General features: G+C 33.8%; 1 protein-coding gene across 1 annotated transcript; it reads left to right on the forward strand.

The window, feature by feature from the left end:
- The first annotated feature begins 722 nt into the window (after positions 1-722).
- On the forward strand, positions 723-16,561 carry LOC143246696 (protein N-lysine methyltransferase METTL21D-like). The gene is made up of 4 exons (XM_076493783.1): positions 723-1,072; positions 2,083-2,263; positions 10,700-10,819; positions 16,320-16,561. Exons 1-4 carry the CDS (start codon positions 834-836, stop codon positions 16,419-16,421), a joined length of 642 nt encoding a protein of 213 aa, XP_076349898.1. The 5' UTR covers positions 723-833; the 3' UTR covers positions 16,422-16,561.
- The last annotated feature ends 3,316 nt before the right edge of the window (positions 16,562-19,877 follow it).

A 19,877-nucleotide genomic window follows, 5' to 3' on the forward strand; every position in this document is an offset into this window, starting at 1 on the left:
GATTAACACATGTTTAATACATCTTTAATTAACATTTAATGTTAATTATTACACACATACATACATATTCCAAACTTCTCATCCTCAGATTTAGTTTCTAGCGCTATAAGTCTGCATACATACCACTATACCATTGAGGGGATGGAGGCATTTTACTGTGAAGAATTAGTATACACACTGCTGTTGTTATTTACTTATTTCGATTTCGAATAATGTTCACGAAAAGTTTATAATTCTGCTGCAGATAAATAAATAAAAAAACATGTACTTATAATGTTTTTTTTAAAATTTTATTTTGTAATTATTTAATTGTATATTATTCTATCTATTGTAATTTTTTAGAGCTATGGGTTTAATTCTTTTCTAAATATAAATACAGGATTTAGTAACTTTCCTTTAAAATTTTCTTTTTGATTTTCACAGATGTATCACACTAATCTTTTAGACATAAAACTTTTCTTCTGTTAACACCAGTTTTTTGTTTTTTTTCTTTTCATATGAATTATAGACAATAAGAATCTTTGTTCAGTTAGTAACCTATCAATAGAAACAGCAATGTTAATATGTAATACTATCACACCTCTGGATTTTAATGTGTTTTTTTTTAATTAAAATTCTGTTATTCCAATAAATGTTGATAATTTTATTAGGCGTACAATACGTAAGGTCACTGTTTAAAAATAAAATAAATAATTATAAATGACTCGCCGCCTGTTGGCCATATTACCTAATACTGCAGATCTTATGGCTTTACTGGTTGGGATTGTGGCATGTTGTACGTAGGTTACCGCACTGGACTGAAAACAGTTAGATAAATCTTTTGTTGAGTCGTAATGGCTTTACTTCAACGTACGTTTACAAGGGAAGTTGAAATTGAAAGCGAAAATATAATCCTGAAGATTCATCAGTGTGAAGTTGGTGATGTGGGATGTGTTGTGTGGGATTCGGGATTAGTATTGGCAAAATATTTAGAGTACAAACATTGCTTTCTGAAAGGACACTGGAAAAATAAATATGTGATAGAACTGGGTGCCGGCACTGGATTGGTTGGTTTGACAGCTGCTTGTTTGGGGTGTGTAACCGTTGATTAATTATTCTTTTTTGAAGAAAATTGTTTACTGAAAAAGTAATTACATTGACTTTGAATATTAGTAAACAGAAAACAAAGTATAATTCAATTTATATCTGCCGTCACAGTTTTAAACCTATGTTACGAAAATGCTGAAAGAGAATTTTTTTATTAACTTGTCTCATGTTACGGTTTTGGCTGTAGGTTTGGTTGTCATTTAGGTGTCTGTGCGAATCCCGCATGCGACGTTTCGTCTCAGTCTCAAAGTCACGGTTTTCAGACGAAGTTTTATTATTCTTTTAATAATAGACTGCCAAAATTTTTTATTTAAACCATTTTTGTCCCTCAGTCCAACCATTTGCATCATTAAGTGTGAGAGAAAAATGATGCGTCAGTATTATCAATTCTTTTAACAATTTAACTATCTCAATTAGATCCTATATAACTGAATAGAAGATTGTTTTTGTGACTTTAACCTGTTCTCGTATGACAACTTTTCCACCTATCATCCTAGTATCCCTGTCAGAACCCTCTCCAATATTCAGTTTTCTTGGGTAAGGAGCCCAAGACTGAACACAATATTCCAAATGTGGCCTAACCATTAGGTAACCAGTGACCTATACAATGACATTATAACCACTTTAGATTTGTATTCAATATTTCTGCAGACACAACCTAAAACCCTATTTGCCCTATAACTACCAACAACATACTGCTTGGATGGCTTTAAGAGTCTGGTCAGCTATTACACAGAGAACCCTTTTATGACATTGTTAAGGTTACACCCATTCAACTTATAAATCAAATTATGACATGTCACACGCATTACCTTGCAGTAATTATAATTAAAAACCATTTTTCATTAACTTACTTTTTCAACTTTTGTATGCTTAGATCCAGTTGTAACACCTATAAAAAATCTCTACCTCTCTCTATTTATACATGGTAATGCATCAGGACCACCTGACTTATTGTATACTGTTATGTAAAATTATTTTTCTACAATTGTGTAGGGCCAGTGTGTTATTGACTGATTTGCCAGCATTGCTTCCACTGCTTGAACTGAACTTGACTGAAAATGGAGATAAACTGCAGGGGAACACTGAAGTTAGAGTTTTGAAGTGGGGCCAGGACGTTTCGGCATTTGTCAAGCCAGATGTCATCCTTGTTGCAGACTGTATTTATTACCAACAGGTACTGTAATGTTACACGTAGTGGGTTTAACAGTTAGTAACATATTCAGTATTTTTTAACCAATTGATGTTCTCACTTGAATTGATATAAACTTGTGTAAGATTATTAGTGTATGTAAATTAGAAAGACTTCAGAGCATGTATGTGAGAAGTTGACACACGAGACGGTTACTTGTCGATGAATCAGTTAAAAGTGAGTACATAATATCTTTGTAATTTTTCATACCTTATTTAGATTGTTAGCTTTCAAAACATATGAAGTTAATGCACAAACTTTAAAGAAATTTTGAAAATGTTTTATGTACAAGTAATCCTGAAAGAAAACTGAACAAAATATTTGAAGTTGAGAAATGCCAATAGTTTCACATTAAATATATATTTATTTGATATAAATGATAGAATATTGAAGTGAGAAGTTTTCTATAGTTGTTACTGTTGTGATAGACCTAAATAATATTAATGAATGGACGATATGTTTGATGTTGAGATATGTATAGTGATATATCTAGGTAAGTGTTCTTATCTCTTGAATTAGTGGAAGAAAAAGAAAATTTAAATTAGATTTCTTTCTGATAAAAGTTTAAAACTTTCACATGTGTGTAGTGTGAAGGGTTGCAGAATTTTTGAACATACAAGTTTTGAAGTTGAATAGTAGGGAAGTAGAAACAGAAACTTTGTAAATCCAGATTTGTAACTTCTAGGTATAAACTAATTTCATAAGTTAAAAGTTATAAACTTGTAAATTGTTTGCCTTTTAATGTGTTCTGTGCAACTAATTTATTATTATGTAAGTCTGTTGTGTGGTTGTTAAAACAGTTAATGACCACTGCTGTTGGTAAAATCAAGTAATATAAATTTGTAAAATGGCTTTGTTTTTGATATGTTTGATTTTTTTTGTGTTCTTTATTTTTCAGTATGTTTAAATACTTTCTACTGGTCGGTGTGTTCAGTATGTTTAAATACTTTCTACTGGTCAGTGTGATTGAAGTCATTAAATGTCAAAGTAACTCACTCTACTGAAAGGTGCTTTTCATTATTTCAGTATTTGCATAATCAAGCAGTAAGGTTATAAGAATTAGGTAATGATGTACAGATTGGTTTGGAAGAATACTGAGGGAAAGATGTATTAGGTGTTTTATTTATCAGATGTGTATTCATAGTTTCGTTATGTATGAATACTAAACTGAACAGGATGAGAGATACCTGATTAATATATATCTTAGCTTTTACCAAGCCTTAAAGTGCTTCACAAGATCAAATTATTAGCCACAAAAGCAGAGGTTTAATAAATGGACATTTTTCCATTTGACAGAATGTTGCTACTAGGATCATTATGAGATGATTTCTAGACCTCTGGTGTTCATTTTTCTTAAACACTGACATGTTTTTTCAAACAGTAATAGCTATACTTTTTCTAACAATATTCAAGTGCTAGGAAAGAGATGATTCTGTTGAGATTGCTCTCATGATTTTCTCTTATTCCAAATGACCCAGAATGTAGAAAATGAGTTTTATTGGTGAAAAATATAGATATACACTTAGGATCTGGACAGTTTGAAAGAACCTCTTACGTTAGAGGAGAAATGATGTTATAGAAAAAGATAGTTGTTTTAGTTGAAGAAACTCTTAAATCATCTGCAAATATTGTTTGTTTTTAAATCTAAAAATGAGAAGGCCAGGATAAATTTTGCTGATATGTTTAGGTTTTCTACAGAAGGACAGTCAAGAGGTTGATGTGAGTAGAAAATCTGCTTTATTATCATGATGCATGGTTACGATATTTAAGCTGTTTAAAAGTTAGAGAATCTTGGTTTTGTATTCTCTGGAACATTTGAACAAGAATTTAAGAGAGGTTTCACTATTATTAGAGGTAAGGAGAGTGACTGGTTTCACTATTATTAGAAGTAAGGAGAGTGACTGGTTTCACTATTATTAGAAGTAAGGAGAGTGACTGGTTTCACTATTATTAGAAGTAAGGAGAGTGACTGGTTTCGCTATTATTAGAGGTAAGGAGAGTGGCTGGTTTCACTATTATTAGAAGTAAGGAGAGTGGCTGGTTTCACTATTATTAGAAGTAAGGAGAGTGGCTGGTTTCACTATTATTAGAAGTAAGGAGAGTGGCTGGTTTCACTATTATTAGAGGTAAGGAGAGTGGCTGGTTTCACTATTATTAGAGGTAAGGAGAGTGGCTGGTTTCACTATTATTAGAGGTAAGGAGAGTGACTGGTTTCACTATTATTAGAGGTAAGGAGAGTGGCTGGTTTCACTATTATTAGAGGTAAGGAGAGTGGCTGGTTTCACTATTATTAGAGGTAAGGAGAGTGGCTGGTTTCACTATTATTAGAGGTAAGGAGAGTGGCTGGTTTCACTGTTGTTAGAGGTAAGGAGAGTGACTGGTTTCGCTGTTGTTAGAGGTAAGGAGAGTGACTGGTTTCGCTGTTGTTAGAGGTAAGGAGAGTGATGGGTTTCGCTGTTGTTAGAGGTAAGGAGAGTGACTGGTTTCACTGTTGTTAGAGGTAAGGAGAGTGACTGGTTTCACTATTATTAGAGGTGAGGAGAGTGACTGGCTTCACTATTATTAGAGGTGAGGAGAGTGACTGGCTTCACTATTATTAGAGGTGAGGAGAGTGACTGGCTTCACTATTATTAGAGGTGTGGGAGAGTGACTGGCTTCACTATTATTAGAGGTGAGGAGAGTGACTGGCTTCACTATTATTAGAGGTGAGGAGAGTGACTGGTTTCACTATTATTAGAGGTGAGGAGAGTGACTGGCTTCACCATTATTAGAGGTGAGGAGGTGACTGGCTTCACTATTATTAGAGGTGAGGAGAGTGACTGGCTTCACTATTATTAGAGGTGAGGAGAGTGACTGGCTTCACTATTATTAGAGGTGAGGAGAGTGACTGGCTTCACTATTATTAGAGGTGAGGAGAGTGACTGGCTTCACTATTATTAGAGGTGAGGAGAGTGACTGGCTTCACTATTATTAGAGGTGAGGAGAGTGACTGGTTTCACTATTATTAGATGTGAGGAGAGTCTGGTAGATTTTTACCATTATTAGAGGTGAAGAGAGTCTGGTAGATTTTACCATTATTAGAGGTGAAGAGAGTCTGGTAGATTTTACCATTATTAGAGGTGAAGAGAATCTGGTAGATTTTACCATTATTAGAGGTGAAGATCGTCTGGTAGATTTTACCATTATTGGAAGTGAGGAGAGTCTGGTAGATTTTACCATTATTGGAAGTGAGGAGAGTCTGGTAGATTTTAGTATTAGTAAAGGTATGGAAAGTGTGGTAATATTCAGTATGTTTAGAAGTATGGACAATCTGACTGGTTTCAGTATGCTTAGAGGTATGGATGGTCTTCCTGTGGGTGGCTTGTTTAAATGGTGAAATGAAAAAGTTGGATATAGATATTTGAATATTAGAGAGAGTTTTAGAAGCCTCAGGGTAGATGATTTCTTCAGTTTAAGTTACAAAGCTACTTAGTAGTTAACATAACTATGTATTTGCAGCTAGTCTGAATTATCTAAACATTTGATTGATTAGGTTTGTGAATATAAATGTTTTACATTGGTTAAATTTTTTTTTCAGTTTCTTGAACAAGGAGTGAAGTTGATATGCCAGGTCACTTTTGTCAACTTTATTTTCCAATGTTTTTAATGGAGTTCAATCAAACAGGATTAATGTCACAAATAGGGTACCTCATGGTTCAGTGTTAGGACCATTGGTCCTTTTGCTTTATGTCAGTGAAAGATGCAGGAATAGACAATGTATTCTCAAGATGGCCAGTATGATTATTAATTTTGGTTTGAGTTGTTTAAACAAAATTAAACCAATACAGAGAAACACCTTTACACCTATACAAATTAATAACCTAACATTTAACTACAACACCCTCTACAATCTTACCCAGCAACTGTCAGTTGCAAACTCTCTTTATTAACCTGAAGATGACCTAAGAAGGTCAAAATGCTGTTTTTGTACTTTACTTGAATAAAAGTACTAATACCCACTTCAGATGTCTTGAGAATACATTTTTACATCCAGTGGGTTTCTTGTCATCATGAAATAGACAATAACTTACTTATATTTTCAAATGATACCAGTGTCTCTGGTGTTGCTATCTGTGAAGAGGATTGTTTTGATTCACAGAAGGATTTAGATCATTTAGTGAGTCAGGCAAAGAAATAAAATGGTAATAATTGATCAGTCTCTAAACCCATCCAAGCAATGTGCTGTTGCTCGTGGTAGGATAAATAGAATTTTAGGTTGTATCTATAGAAATGATGAATACAAGCCAAAAGAAGTTAGTTTCATTATATAAGTCACTGGTTAGGCCACCTTTGAAATATTGTGTTCAGTCTTGGGATCCTTACCATAGGAAAGATATTGAATTGCTAGAAAGATTTCAGAAAAGTGTTACTAGAATAATATCTGGAATGTTTGTCATGTGAGGAGAAGCTGACATCTCTCAAACTGTTTAACTTTTCCTTTTTAGAAAAAGAGTTAGGTGGATCTGATTGAGATGTTTATAGATTTAAAGTGTTGGTGCATCATATTTAACACTTACCATTGAGAGCAGTAGGACTAAGAGACACAAACATAAGTTTTAGGAGAGTAGGAATCATTTTCAGCTAAAATACTTTTTTCTATAAACATGATTGGTGTTTTAGAATGTGTTGTCTTTGGATGTTGTGGAAGCAGTAAATTCAATTTTAACTATTAATAGTTGTAGCTTAGTTCAAATAGAACACCTAAGATGAACCAATAGATCCCACGTTGTAAAAATGTATCTCAAAATGCCTGGTATGGGTATTAACACTTTTACTGATAAGCAGAGTTTCAATCTTCCTAGCTCATCTTCGGGTTAACAAAGAGAGTTTGCAACTGACCATTGCTGGACACATCTTATGGACGAGAGTATAAACGGGTACGGGATTGTAGGTGGCGTTGCAATTTGATGTTAGGTTATTAATTAGTATAGATATAAAGGTGTTCCTTTATACTGGTTTAATTTTGGTTTTAGTTGCTGTACAAGTAGGATTTGATTTTGCATTTGTTTATATTTGCTTCCCTGCTTAGTATCTAAGTGTTTCCTTTGGTTATGTTGTGTTTATTTGATTTGTAGTGTTCAAAAACGTGTTCAAAAAATGGTGTTTGTTTTGTGTTATTTTATCTAGTTTCCATTTTTCTACTTATTTCCCCAGTATAGAAGTCGTGGCAGTTGTTGTATCGTATTTTATGAATTATGTTGGTGTTGTGTTTGTCAGTGTAGTTTTTACATAGAATGGACTTTAGTTTTGTACCTGGTTTTCGAATAAATTTGGTGTTTACTGGAATGTTGTGTTTTGTTATAAGTTTTTCCAAATGTTGGTTATTTTTTCACTGGTGTTTGGAATATATAGTATACAGCAGTTTAAGGTTTTGTGGTTTCTTGTATCTTGGGATTTATTGTTTGTTTGTTGTTGGTCTAGGTGTGTATGTATAATTTTTTCCAGTTTTTTGAGAAAATTTGATGTTGATGAAGTGTTAATACCCATACCAGCCATTCTGAGATATATTTTTATTTCAAGTGGACTTCTTGTCATCAAGAAATCCTGTGCTGTTCCAACATATTGTTAGGTTATTGTAGAAAGTGTAAGTGTAGCTAACTGTGCAATGAATTATTATAGGAGTGAGTTTTATTTATAACTTCCATCAGTGTTCTGTTAACTGGAAAAGAACGACTCTGTGTAAGGTTTTAGTATTTTGAGAAGAATGGGGAGTTGGAGCGATTATTGTAATACTTTATAGTTACATGGTGTACAGTACTACCACTGGTTGTGATCATTGTAATACTTTATAGTTACATGGTGTTCAGTACTACCACTGGTTGTGATCATTGTAATACTTTATAGTTACATGGTGTTCAGTACTACCACTGGTTATAATCATTTTAATACTTTATAGTTACATGGTGTTCAGTGTTACTATTGGTTGTGATCATTTTAATACTTTATAGTTACATGGTGTTCAGTACTACCACTGGTTGTAATCATTTTAATACTTTATAGTTACATGGTGTTCAGTGTTACTATTGGTTGTGATCATTTTAATACTTTATAGTTACATGGTGTTCAGTACTACCACTGGTTGTGATCATTTTAATACTTTATAGTTACATGGTGTTCAGTACTACCACTGGTTGTGATCATTTTAATACCTTATAGTTACATGGTGTTCAGTGCTAACATTGGTTGTGATCATTTTAATACTTTATAGTTACATGGTGTTCAGTACTTCCATTGGTTGTGATCATTTTAATACTTTATAGTTACATGGTGTTCAGTACTTCCATTGGTTGTGATCATTTTAATACTTTATAGTTACATGGTGTTCAGTACTACCACTGGTTGTGATCATTTTAATAATTTATAGTTACATGGTGTTCAGTGCTACCTTTGGTTGTGATCATTTTAATACTTACTTTATAGTTACATGGTGTTCAGTGCTACCACTGGTTGTGATCATTTTAATACTTACTTTATAGTTACATGGTGTTCAGTGCTACCATTGGTTGTGATCATTTTAATACTTTATAGTTACATGGTGTTCAGTGCTACCATTGGTTGTGATCATTTTAATACTTACTTTATAGTTACATGGTGTTCAGTGCTACCTTTGGTTGTGATCATTTTAATACTTACTTTATAGTTACATGGTGTTCAGTACTACCACTGGTTGTGATCATTTTAATACTTTATAGTTACATGGTGTTCAGTGCTAACATTGGTTGTGATCATTTTAATACTTTATAGTTACATGGTGTTCAGTACTTCCATTGGTTGTGATCATTTTAATACTTTATAGTTACATGGTGTTCAGTACTTCCATTGGTTGTGATCATTTTAATACTTTATAGTTACATGGTGTTCAGTACTACCACTGGTTGTGATCATTTTAATAATTTATAGTTACATGGTGTTCAGTGCTACCTTTGGTTGTGATCATTTTAATACTTACTTTATAGTTACATGGTGTTCAGTGCTACCACTGGTTGTGATCATTTTAATACTTACTTTATAGTTACATGGTGTTCAGTGCTACCATTGGTTGTGATCATTTTAATACTTTATAGTTACATGGTGTTCAGTGCTACCTTTGGTTGTGATCATTTTAATACTTACTTTATAGTTACATGGTGTTCAGTACTACCACTGGTTGTGATCATTTTAATACCTTATAGTTACATGGTGTTCAGTGCTAACATTGGTTGTGATCATTTTAATACTTTATAGTTACATGGTGTTCAGTACTTCCATTGGTTGTGATCATTTTAATACTTTATAGTTACATGGTGTTCAGTACTTCCATTGGTTGTGATCATTTTAATACTTTATAGTTACATGGTGTTCAGTACTACCACTGGTTGTGATCATTTTAATAATTTATAGTTACATGGTGTTCAGTGCTACCTTTGGTTGTGATCATTTTAATACTTACTTTATAGTTACATGGTGTTCAGTGCTACCACTGGTTGTGATCATTTTAATACTTACTTTATAGTTACATGGTGGTCAGTACTACCTTTGGTTGTAATCATTTTAATACTTTATAGTTACATGGTGTTCAGTGCTACCATTGGTTGTGATCATTTTAATACTTACTTTATAGTTACATGGTGTTCAGTGCTACCATTGGTTGTGATCATTTTAATACTTTATAGTTACATGGTGTTCAGTGTTACCATTGGTTGTGATCATTTTAATACTTTATAGTTACATGGTGTTCAGTGTTACCATTGGTTGTGATCATTTTAATACTTTATAGTTACAAGGTGTTCAGTGCTACCATTGGTTGTGATCATTTTAATACTTTATAGTTACATGGTGTTCAGTACTACCACTGGTTGTGATCATTTTAATACCTTATAGTTACATGGTGTTCAGTGCTAACATTGGTTGTGATCATTTTAATACTTTATAGTTACATGGTGTTCATTGCTACCATTGGTTCTGATTATTTTAATACTTTATAGTTACATGGTGTTCAGTGTTACCTTTGGTTGTGATCATTTTAATACTTACTTTATAGTTACATGGTGTCCAGTGCTACCTTTGGTTGTGATCATTTTAATACTTACTTTATAGTTACATGGTGTTCAGTACTACCACTGGTTGTGATCATTTTAATACTTTATAGTTACATGGTGTTCAGTGCTACCACTGGTTGTGATCATTTTAATACTTACTTTATAGTTACATGGTGGTCAGTACTACCTTTGGTTGTGATCATTTTAATACTTACTTTATAGTTACATGGTGTTCAGTGTTACCATTGGTTGTGATCATTTTAATACTTTATAGTTACATGGTGTTCAGTGGTACCATTGGTTTAGAAATCTTTTAAGATTTAAAAATGTTCCTTATCCAAATGAGTTAGGTGTGAATTTTCAGTCCTTAGAGCCACTGGTGGTCACTCTTAAGGAACTTAGTGACCACAACACTGAGATTCTGATGTCGTACGAAGAGAGAGAGACAGGAAACAAACCAATGCTTCAGAAAAGATTTTTTGAGGTTAGGAAAACGTTTAATTCAAACTATATGAAAAGAAAAAAAATGTTGTATCATTTATTCTAATTTCGTGTTGTGGATTTTTTCAATATGATTTTCATGTATTGATTTAGTTTGAGTGATATAAACTATCTTTCAGTGTAAGACATAAATATAACAGAATGACCAAGGTAATACGTATTTGAGTCTTTGACCTATTAATTATTAATAAGTATTCATCTCTGAAAGAAGAGAGTATAATTATATGTCAACCATATTGTATGAGGTAAACTTCCCAGTATGTAAAAAAATAAAATATAAATGTAGCCCTTAAAATTTATATCTGCCTATTAAAATTTAAATTGTTATGAACGAATTTTTTCCGCTGGGTTGTTGGACAAACCTTTTAAGAAACTTGTAAAGGTTACAAAGAAGTATTGGTCTCAAAAAATGAGGCTTGCATATAACATTTTAAATGTTCAAGGATATTTTTAACACATCAACTACTTTTCAGATTTTTCTGTCTTAATTTATCCAAGAGTTAAAATTAAACAGTCGTATCAAATTGCCTTTAGTTTTTAACAAGCCTTTTATTATAGCTCAAATATTTTAAACTAACTCTTAGTTTCTGGTGTGACTATTTTTTTTCCAGTGTTAAGTAAAAATAGAAACTAAAACTAACTATAAGTACCACACGTTTACCAACTTCATGTAGAAGGTTAGTATAATATTTAATACATTAGATACCAAAATTATTTGTTGTTTTTTTCACTGTACTCAAGACTTCTTAAATTTATCTTTTTAACACACACTCAGATATATATGTATATTTTTTTTCTACAAAAACCAATGTTTCTGTCACATACTCCACATGTTTACAAATCAGTTGTTGTGAATTGATGTTACATTATCTGAATTTTTCTCTTTGATTTCAATGAGTATTGTTACATCATAATGTTTCATAGTTTGTATCAAGTTCTAGTTCTCTGTCAGAAAATCAACTACATTATGCATGTGATTTACTGAAAGTGAAATGAGTTAAACTGTGTGATTGTCAGTTCAGCCATAAAAAGTATGCAGTGGTGACTTCTAAAGTGAATTTCCAGCCTGTATTGTAATAACATAGATAGAGGATAAAATTTGCCTCATCAAAGCGTATTCTAAAGTAATTGAACCCACCTGTGTGGACTTTTGACAAAACAAACAGACAATTAATTGAAGATCTGGATGTGACTGTGATAACAAATAGTGTACCGAGTTTTGTATATGTTTGACATTTACCAATGTTCTTATCCATTTACATTTTGTAAATAAATAAAATTATTGTTTGAGCCCTTCTTAATTAACAGAATTTTCAGATGGAATCACCTTTCTGACACAATTATTTCCCCAAAAGGTTTATGATAAAATCACCTTCCCTAAAGCTTTCTGACAAAATTATCTTCCCCAAAATATTCTTTATTATCAATATGCAACAGTTATTCAGGTTATTTTAATAAATAGTAACCAACACAAATACTAAAGCTGGACTGAAAGAGGTAAAATAATTTACTTTCACCAGTAAGAAAAATGCTTTATTAACTATTTAATTTTCCACTAGCTCCATAAGAATCTTGTATGTAATAGATATTATTTGTCACTCTTTGAGAGATCTGAAAATTTGGGTGTATAGTATTTCCTAGGGTACCTTCATCAAAACAAGCTGAATCCCCATATGAAGTGAATTAATAGGGTAGGCAATTCACCTAATCCCTCTTCCAATAACTTTTAAGATGTTTATCTGAGTGATCTCTGATAGCAAACACTACTCATAATGTAAGTCCCACTACTGTGATTACTTTCCTGGGTATTTCCCTCTCTTCTCTTAAAAAAATTAAACACTAGACATAGGACTGAGGGCTGTCATTAGCATAGAAGACTGTGGAGTTGAGGTTTCATGGTTTGCTTTCTATTACTGCAAAAAAAATAAAAGTTCAACTTTTCATTTTGAAACAGTGAATGGATTATAAAAATGAAGTTTGAAACTGACTGTTTGGTCTGACAAATAGCCACAGAGATGACAATGGATAATGTTTTGAAACTGACTGTTTGGTCTGACAAATAGCCACAGAGATGACAATGGATAATGTTTTGAAACTGACTGTTTGGTCTGACAAATAGCCACAGAGATGACAATGGATAATGTTTTGAATCTGACTATTTGGTCTGACAGATAGCCACAGAGATGACAATGGATAATGTTTTGAATCTGACTATTTGGTCTGACAGATAGCCACAGAGATGACAATGGATAATGTTTTGAATCTGACTATTTGGTCTGACAGATAGCCACAGAGATGACAATGGATAATGTTTTGAATCTGACTATTTGGTCTGACAGATAGCCACAGAGATGACAATGGATAATGTTTTGAATCTGACTATTTGGTCTGACAGATAGCCACAGAGATGACAATGGATAATGTTTTGAATCTGACTATTTGGTCTGACAGATAGCCACAGAGATGACAATGGATAATGTTTTGAATCTGACTATTTGGTCTGACAGATAGCCACAGAGATGACAATGGATAATGTTTTGAATCTGACTATTTGGTCTGACAGATAGCCACAGAGATGACAATGGATAATGTTTTGAATCTGACTATTTGGTCTGACAGATAGCCACAGAGATGACAATGGATAATGTTTTGAATCTGACTATTTGGTCTGACAGATAGCCACAGAGATGACAATGGATAATGTTTTGAATCTGACTATTTGGTCTGACAGATAGCCACAGAGATGACAATGGATAATGTTTTGAATCTGACTATTTGGTCTGACAGATAGCCACAGAGATGACAATGGATAATGTTTTGAATCTGACTATTTGGTCTGACAGATAGCCACAGAGATGACAATGGATAATGTTTTGAATCTGACTATTTGGTCTGACAGATAGCCACAGAGATGACAATGGATAATGTTTTGAATCTGACTATTTGGTCTGACAGATAGCCACAGAGATGACAATGGATAATGTTTTGAATCTGACTATTTGGTCTGACAGATAGCCACAGAGATGACAATGGATAATGTTTTGAATCTGACTATTTGGTCTGACAGATAGCCACAGAGATGACAATGGATAATGTTTTGAATCTGACTATTTGGTCTGACAGATAGCCACAGAGATGACAATGGATAATGTTTTGAATCTGACTATTTGGTCTGACAGATAGCCACAGAGAATGACAATGGATAATGTTTTGAATCTGACTATTTGGTCTGACAGATAGCCACAGAGATGACAATGGATAATGTTTTGAATCTGACTATTTGGTCTGACAGATAGCCACAGAGATGACAATGGATAATGTTTTGAATCTGACTATTTGGTCTGACAGATAGCCACAGAGATGACAATGGATAATGTTTTGAATCTGACTATTTGGTCTGACAGATAGCCACAGAGATGACAATGGATAATGTTTTGAATCTGACTATTTGGTCTGACAGATAGCCACAGAGATGACAATGGATAATGTTTTGAATCTGACTATTTGGTCTGACAGATAGCCACAGAGATGACAATGGATAATGTTTTGAATCTGACTATTTGGTCTGACAGATAGCCACAGAGATGACAATGGATAATGTTTTGAATCTGACTATTTGGTCTGACAGATAGCCACAGAGATGACAATGGATAATGTTTTGAATCTGACTATTTGGTCTGACAGATAGCCACAGAGATGACAATGGATAATGTTTTGAATCTGACTATTTGGTCTGACAGATAGCCACAGAGATGACAATGGATAATGTTTTGAATCTGACTATTTGGTCTGACAGATAGCCACAGAGATGACAATGGATAATGTTTTGAATCTGACTATTTGGTCTGACAGATAGCCACAGAGATGACAATGGATAATGTTTTGAATCTGACTGTTTGGTCTGACAGATAGCCACAGAGATGACAATGGATAATGTTTTGAATCTGACTGTTTGGTCTGACAGATAGCCACAGAGATGACAATGGATAATGTTTTGAATCTCACTGTTTGGTCTGACAGATAGCCACAGAGATGACAATGGATAATGTTTTGAATCTCACTGTTTGGTCTGACAGATAGCCACAGAGATGACAATGGATAATGTTTTGAATCTCACTGTTTGGTCTGACAGATAGCCACAGAGATGACAATGGATAATGTTTTGAATCTGACTGTTTGGTCTGACAGATAGCCACAGAGATGACAATGGATAATGTTTTGAATCTGACTATTTGGTCTGACAGATAGCCCTAGAGGTGTCTCCTTGTTTATGATTATGTCAAAGCTAAGTCAATAAATCCCTTTGTACACATTTCTTAGAAATGTCTTCCTCCTTATGACCATGTTAAAACTAAGTGAATCCCTCATTGCAATATCCTTGGTAGATGTCTCCCTCCTTATAACTATTTGGAACTTAGTAAGCGAATCCCTCAGCCCAAGATCTTGGAATCTTTTCCTTCCCACACTCATCAGTAGCCATTTCTTTAAAAGGTTTTTGAACAACAACAACAAAAGTGACATGCCTTTAAGCCATTGACAACCCTATCTGCAGCCATAACAGTAACAACTGGTCAGAATGGTAGGGATATATAAAACTGTTACAACATTTGAGAAAATTAACAGAAACAGAATTTTTTTTAGTTATCACAACTGTGGCTACACTTCAATACTAGTTACTGGAAGTACTCTGAAGAAAAGGGCTTGATTATTAAAATGTAAAGCAGGGTCATAATATATCATTAGCTTGTAAAACCTGTCATTACTTTCTACTGTCAGTACTCTTGATGGTTCCAATGCTTGAATTCTGTGTTAGCATACTTCCACTGCAATTAAAATAGTTTTTTATTATATTACCACTATTAATAAGTTTCTATAAATTGTTATTGGCTTACATAATAGTGTATGTACAGTTTTGACCAAGGAGGTACCTAGACATTTTTTTTTCTAAGGCACGACTAAGTAAACAGTGTGTACAAAGTAGGTACAAGGTTAAATTTTTATAATCCTTTGTCAGCTGGAGCTCAGAGAATTCAACAAATTTTGTGTTGTACTGGAGAGTTGAATTCTTGTAAGATGGTAAGTTTTTTGGCATTAGTTGAGATAGGCATAGCTTCCTGTGTTTTGTTATTAGAGTTAGGCCTATTTAAAATCATGATCACACACACACAGTCTAGTTGGCTTTGATGCCTCAGAAAACTGAAATCCAAACCCATTATTATAATAAAGCTTTGAAGCTATTGTGTTTGAATGCATAAAATGGGAAATATATATTTATTGCACAACATTTTTTTAACAGTTATCAATCATGATGAAAAACAAAATCTTGCTGTTTAAGAAGTGAATTAAGTGTATGAATTTCAGAAAAAGTGACTTAATAATTGTATGACCACAGATCTAATTTTTTCATCAAATAATAATCAAACGTAAAATATATTAAGTAGTAGTGCAATGAAAAATACAAATTGTCCTTTCTTGTAATACAGCTGATAGAAGATGACTTTCTGCTGGAGGAACTACAAGGACGAGAATTACACCCGGACTACACAAGCCCCGATATTCACGTCATAAGGCTTAGCAAAAAATGATCATCACGGTGATATATCTTGGATTATAAAGTTAGCTTTTTTTGTGTATCTGCACTTACTGGCACAGTGCCACAAACTAGTGTATATGTGTACAGTCTCTTACTCGGTATATGGAAAATAAAGGTATTTGTACTGTATAATTTTTTTATGTGACTCGAAACTGGAAGTATGAGAAATGAAACATTAAAGTTTACTGAGAAAGAGCGATTATTTTCAAAAAGTACCAACTATGAAAGATTTAATGATGTGTACTTTCAACATGCTACTAGTATATTTAAAACTAAAAGAACATTCAGTAAAAAAGACCCCCTGGGAATATTTTTCGCACCTAACTCTGGAATTAGGTTAGAATGCAAGCTGCATTTATCAGCTTCATCTTTTAAAATGTTTCTGTAAAATGTTATTCTAAGGTTTTTATCCAAACATTCTTTTTTGATGCCCAATAAATTGTTCAGGGTAATATAAAGATGATTCACAATAACCTAAACATTCTTTCTTGATAGCCAATGTTTGTGACACCAATATTGTTCAGGGTAATATAAAGATGATTCACAATAACCTAAACATTCTTTCTTAATGCATAAAATCATTTCTCAGGTGTGAATGGGAATAGGAATGCAAAAGTGTGGGAGTTACTGATGATTGGTTCTCTACCCAACAACACAGAAGTAGTTACCGATGATTGGTGCTCTACCCGACAACACAGAAGTATTTAGGTTGGCTTTAAATAGCAATATTACAAGTGGATGAATTGGTAAAATCACTGAGCATCTCTTCACTGTATACAGTATTCCACACTATGCTTCCCTTGTGTGTTTTAGTGTACAAGTAAACAGCACGAGCACAATGTCTTAACCAAAACAGTAGCCATCACTGACCTTTTGAAACAAAACTAAGAACACACATATTCAGATAGTGATAGTGCTGTAGTTTCAGTGTTCTGTATATGAATTAGTTCTTGTTGACTGTCCATTTCTCTTTCAACTTTGATTCAAGAATGTCACACTAACTTTATTTCTTTTCCAAATAAATAAACATCCTTATAATAATAATAATACTATGAATTTCTAAAGCATTTGACCAAGTTTTCAGTTGTTATCACCTTGTACATGGATGGTTCTCAGTAGTTCCGTCTTTCATTTTTAGTTATGTCCTTGATTTTATCATCCAGCACCACCTACATGAAAGTTTCTGAAATAACTCATCATAATACTTTCCAATTCTATATGTCCAATTGCTTTGTTTGATGGTTCTGTGAAAAGTTGAAATATGTATCTTACTTTAGACTCCTGACCGAAACACAAAAGGGCCATATATCCTTCAACAACCAGTATGTAACAAGATTTTTTTTTTTCAATATCGTTCACATGCATTTTAGCGAAAGAAATCTGTAATTAGGATGAGAATTTCTTCAGTCATTAAGAACATGGTATCTGAAATAAACTGTTATTTTAAGAAATGTATCAGATGCATTTCTTGTAAATAAACTGTTAATGTTTAACCTGTTAAGAAAGGTTAAATACTAGAAGATATTTAAAATTCAATATCTAAACATAGTTAACCAAATGTAAGAATACAATAAATAATTCACTGTTCCTGGAGTGTATAATTACATTGAATAAGCATCGAGTTTTATTCTTCAAGAAGAAAGATTTCTGCTCTTCCTAAGCAAATCTAGTTACAAGTTTGATATCTAGGACTACATATTTAATGAAGACACCATGTAAAAAAGCATGCTGTGTAAGTACTAACATTAAACAGTACATCCCTGACAAAATCAGCAAGTCAAGTGGCTGAGATACAGTCGCAACTAAACAGTGTACAAGAACTATATTTTGGCATTTTATAGTTGGTTCAATGCCACAATTTAATTGCTTTTGGAATAGGATATGTAAACTCAATTCAAATATGGGTTCAAATTTGGCATTGTGATTTTCAAAAGGTTGGAATATTGTCTACTAATCGTCATTGGAAAATAGATAAGCTTGAGCACCTGGGACCTTTCAGAAAGAGACCTGAAACAAGTCATGCATCCTGGCCACAGTAAGCAGTGTGGTGTTTTGTAAAATGAAAGAGACCTGAAACAAGTCATGCATCCTGGCCACAGTAAGCAGTGTGGTGTTTTGTAAAATGAAAGAGACCTGAAACAAGTCATGCATCCTGGCCACAGTAAGCAGTGTGGTGTTTTGTAAAATGAAAGAGACCTGAAACAAGTCATGCATCCTAGCCACAGTAAGCAGTGTGGTGTTTTGTAAAATGAAAGAGACCTGAAACAAGTCATGCATCCTAGCCACAGTAAGCAGTGTGGTGTTTTGTAAAATGAAAGAGACCTGAAACAAGTCATGCATCCTAGCCACAGTAAGCAGTGTGGTGTTTTGTAAAATGAAAGAGACCTGAAACAAGTCATGCATCCTAGCCACAGTAAGCAGTGTGGTGTTTTGTAAAATGAAAGAGACCTGAAACAAGTCATGCATCCTGGCCACAGTAAGCAGTGTGGTGTTTTGTAAAATGAAAGAGACCTGAAACAAGTCATGCATCCTGGCCACAGTAAGCAGTGTGGTGTTTTGTAAAATGAAAGAGACCTGAAACAAGTCATGCATCCTAGCCACAGTAAGCAGTGTGGTGTTTTGTAAAATGAAAGAGACCTGAAACAAGTCATGCATCCTAGCCACAGTAAGCAGTGTGGTGTTTTGTAAAATGAAAGAGACCTGAAACAAGTCATGCATCCTGGCCACAGTAAGCAGTGTGGTGTTTTGTAAAATGAAAGAGACCTGAAACAAGTCATGCATCCTAGCCACAGTAAGCAGTGTGGTGTTTTGTAAAATGAAAGAGACCTGAAACAAGTCATGCATCCTGGCCACAGTAAGCAGTGTGGTGTTTTGTAAAATGAAAGAGACCTGAAACAAGTCATGCATCCTGGCCACAGTAAGCAGTGTGGTGTTTTGTAAAATGAAAGAGACCTGAAACAAGTCATGCATCCTGGCCACAGTAAGCAGTGTGGTGTTTTGTAAAATGAAAGAGACCTGAAACAAGTCATGCATCCTGGCCACAGTAAGCAGTGTGGTGTTTTGTAAAATGAAAGAGACCTGAAACAAGTCATGCATCCTGGCCACAGTAAGCAGTGTGGTGTTTTGTAAAATGAAAGAGACCTGAAACAAGTCATGCATCCTAGCCACAGTAAGCAGTGTGGTGTTTTGTAAAATGAAAGAGACCTGAAACAAGTCATGCATCCTAGCCACAGTAAGCAGTGTGGTGTTTTGTAAAATGAAAGAGACCTGAAACAAGTCATGCATCCTAGCCACAGTAAGCAGTGTGGTGTTTTGTAAAATGAAAGAGACCTGAAACAAGTCATGCATCCTGGCCACAGTAAGCAGTGTGGTGTTTTGTAAAATGAAAGAGACCTGAAACAAGTCATGCATCCTGGCCACAGTAAGCAGTGTGGTGTTTTGTAAAATG

This window comes from Tachypleus tridentatus, chromosome 3 (assembly GCF_004210375.1).
Source record: "Tachypleus tridentatus isolate NWPU-2018 chromosome 3, ASM421037v1, whole genome shotgun sequence".
Taxonomy (NCBI): Eukaryota; Metazoa; Arthropoda; class Merostomata; order Xiphosura; family Limulidae; genus Tachypleus; species Tachypleus tridentatus.

What these genes read in the sequence shown, in the direction of transcription:
- LOC143246696 (XM_076493783.1), top strand. Translation starts at nt 834, where the DNA reads ATGGCTTTACTTCAACGTACGTTTACAAGGGAAGTTGAAATTGAAAGC. An exon ending in ACTGTATTTATTACCAACAG is followed by an intron (nt 2,264 to 10,699) that starts GTACTGTAATGT and finishes GTGAATTTTCAG; the next exon opens with TCCTTAGAGCCACTGGTGGT. An exon ending in TTCAGAAAAGATTTTTTGAG is followed by an intron (nt 10,820 to 16,319) that starts GTTAGGAAAACG and finishes CTTGTAATACAG; the next exon opens with CTGATAGAAGATGACTTTCT.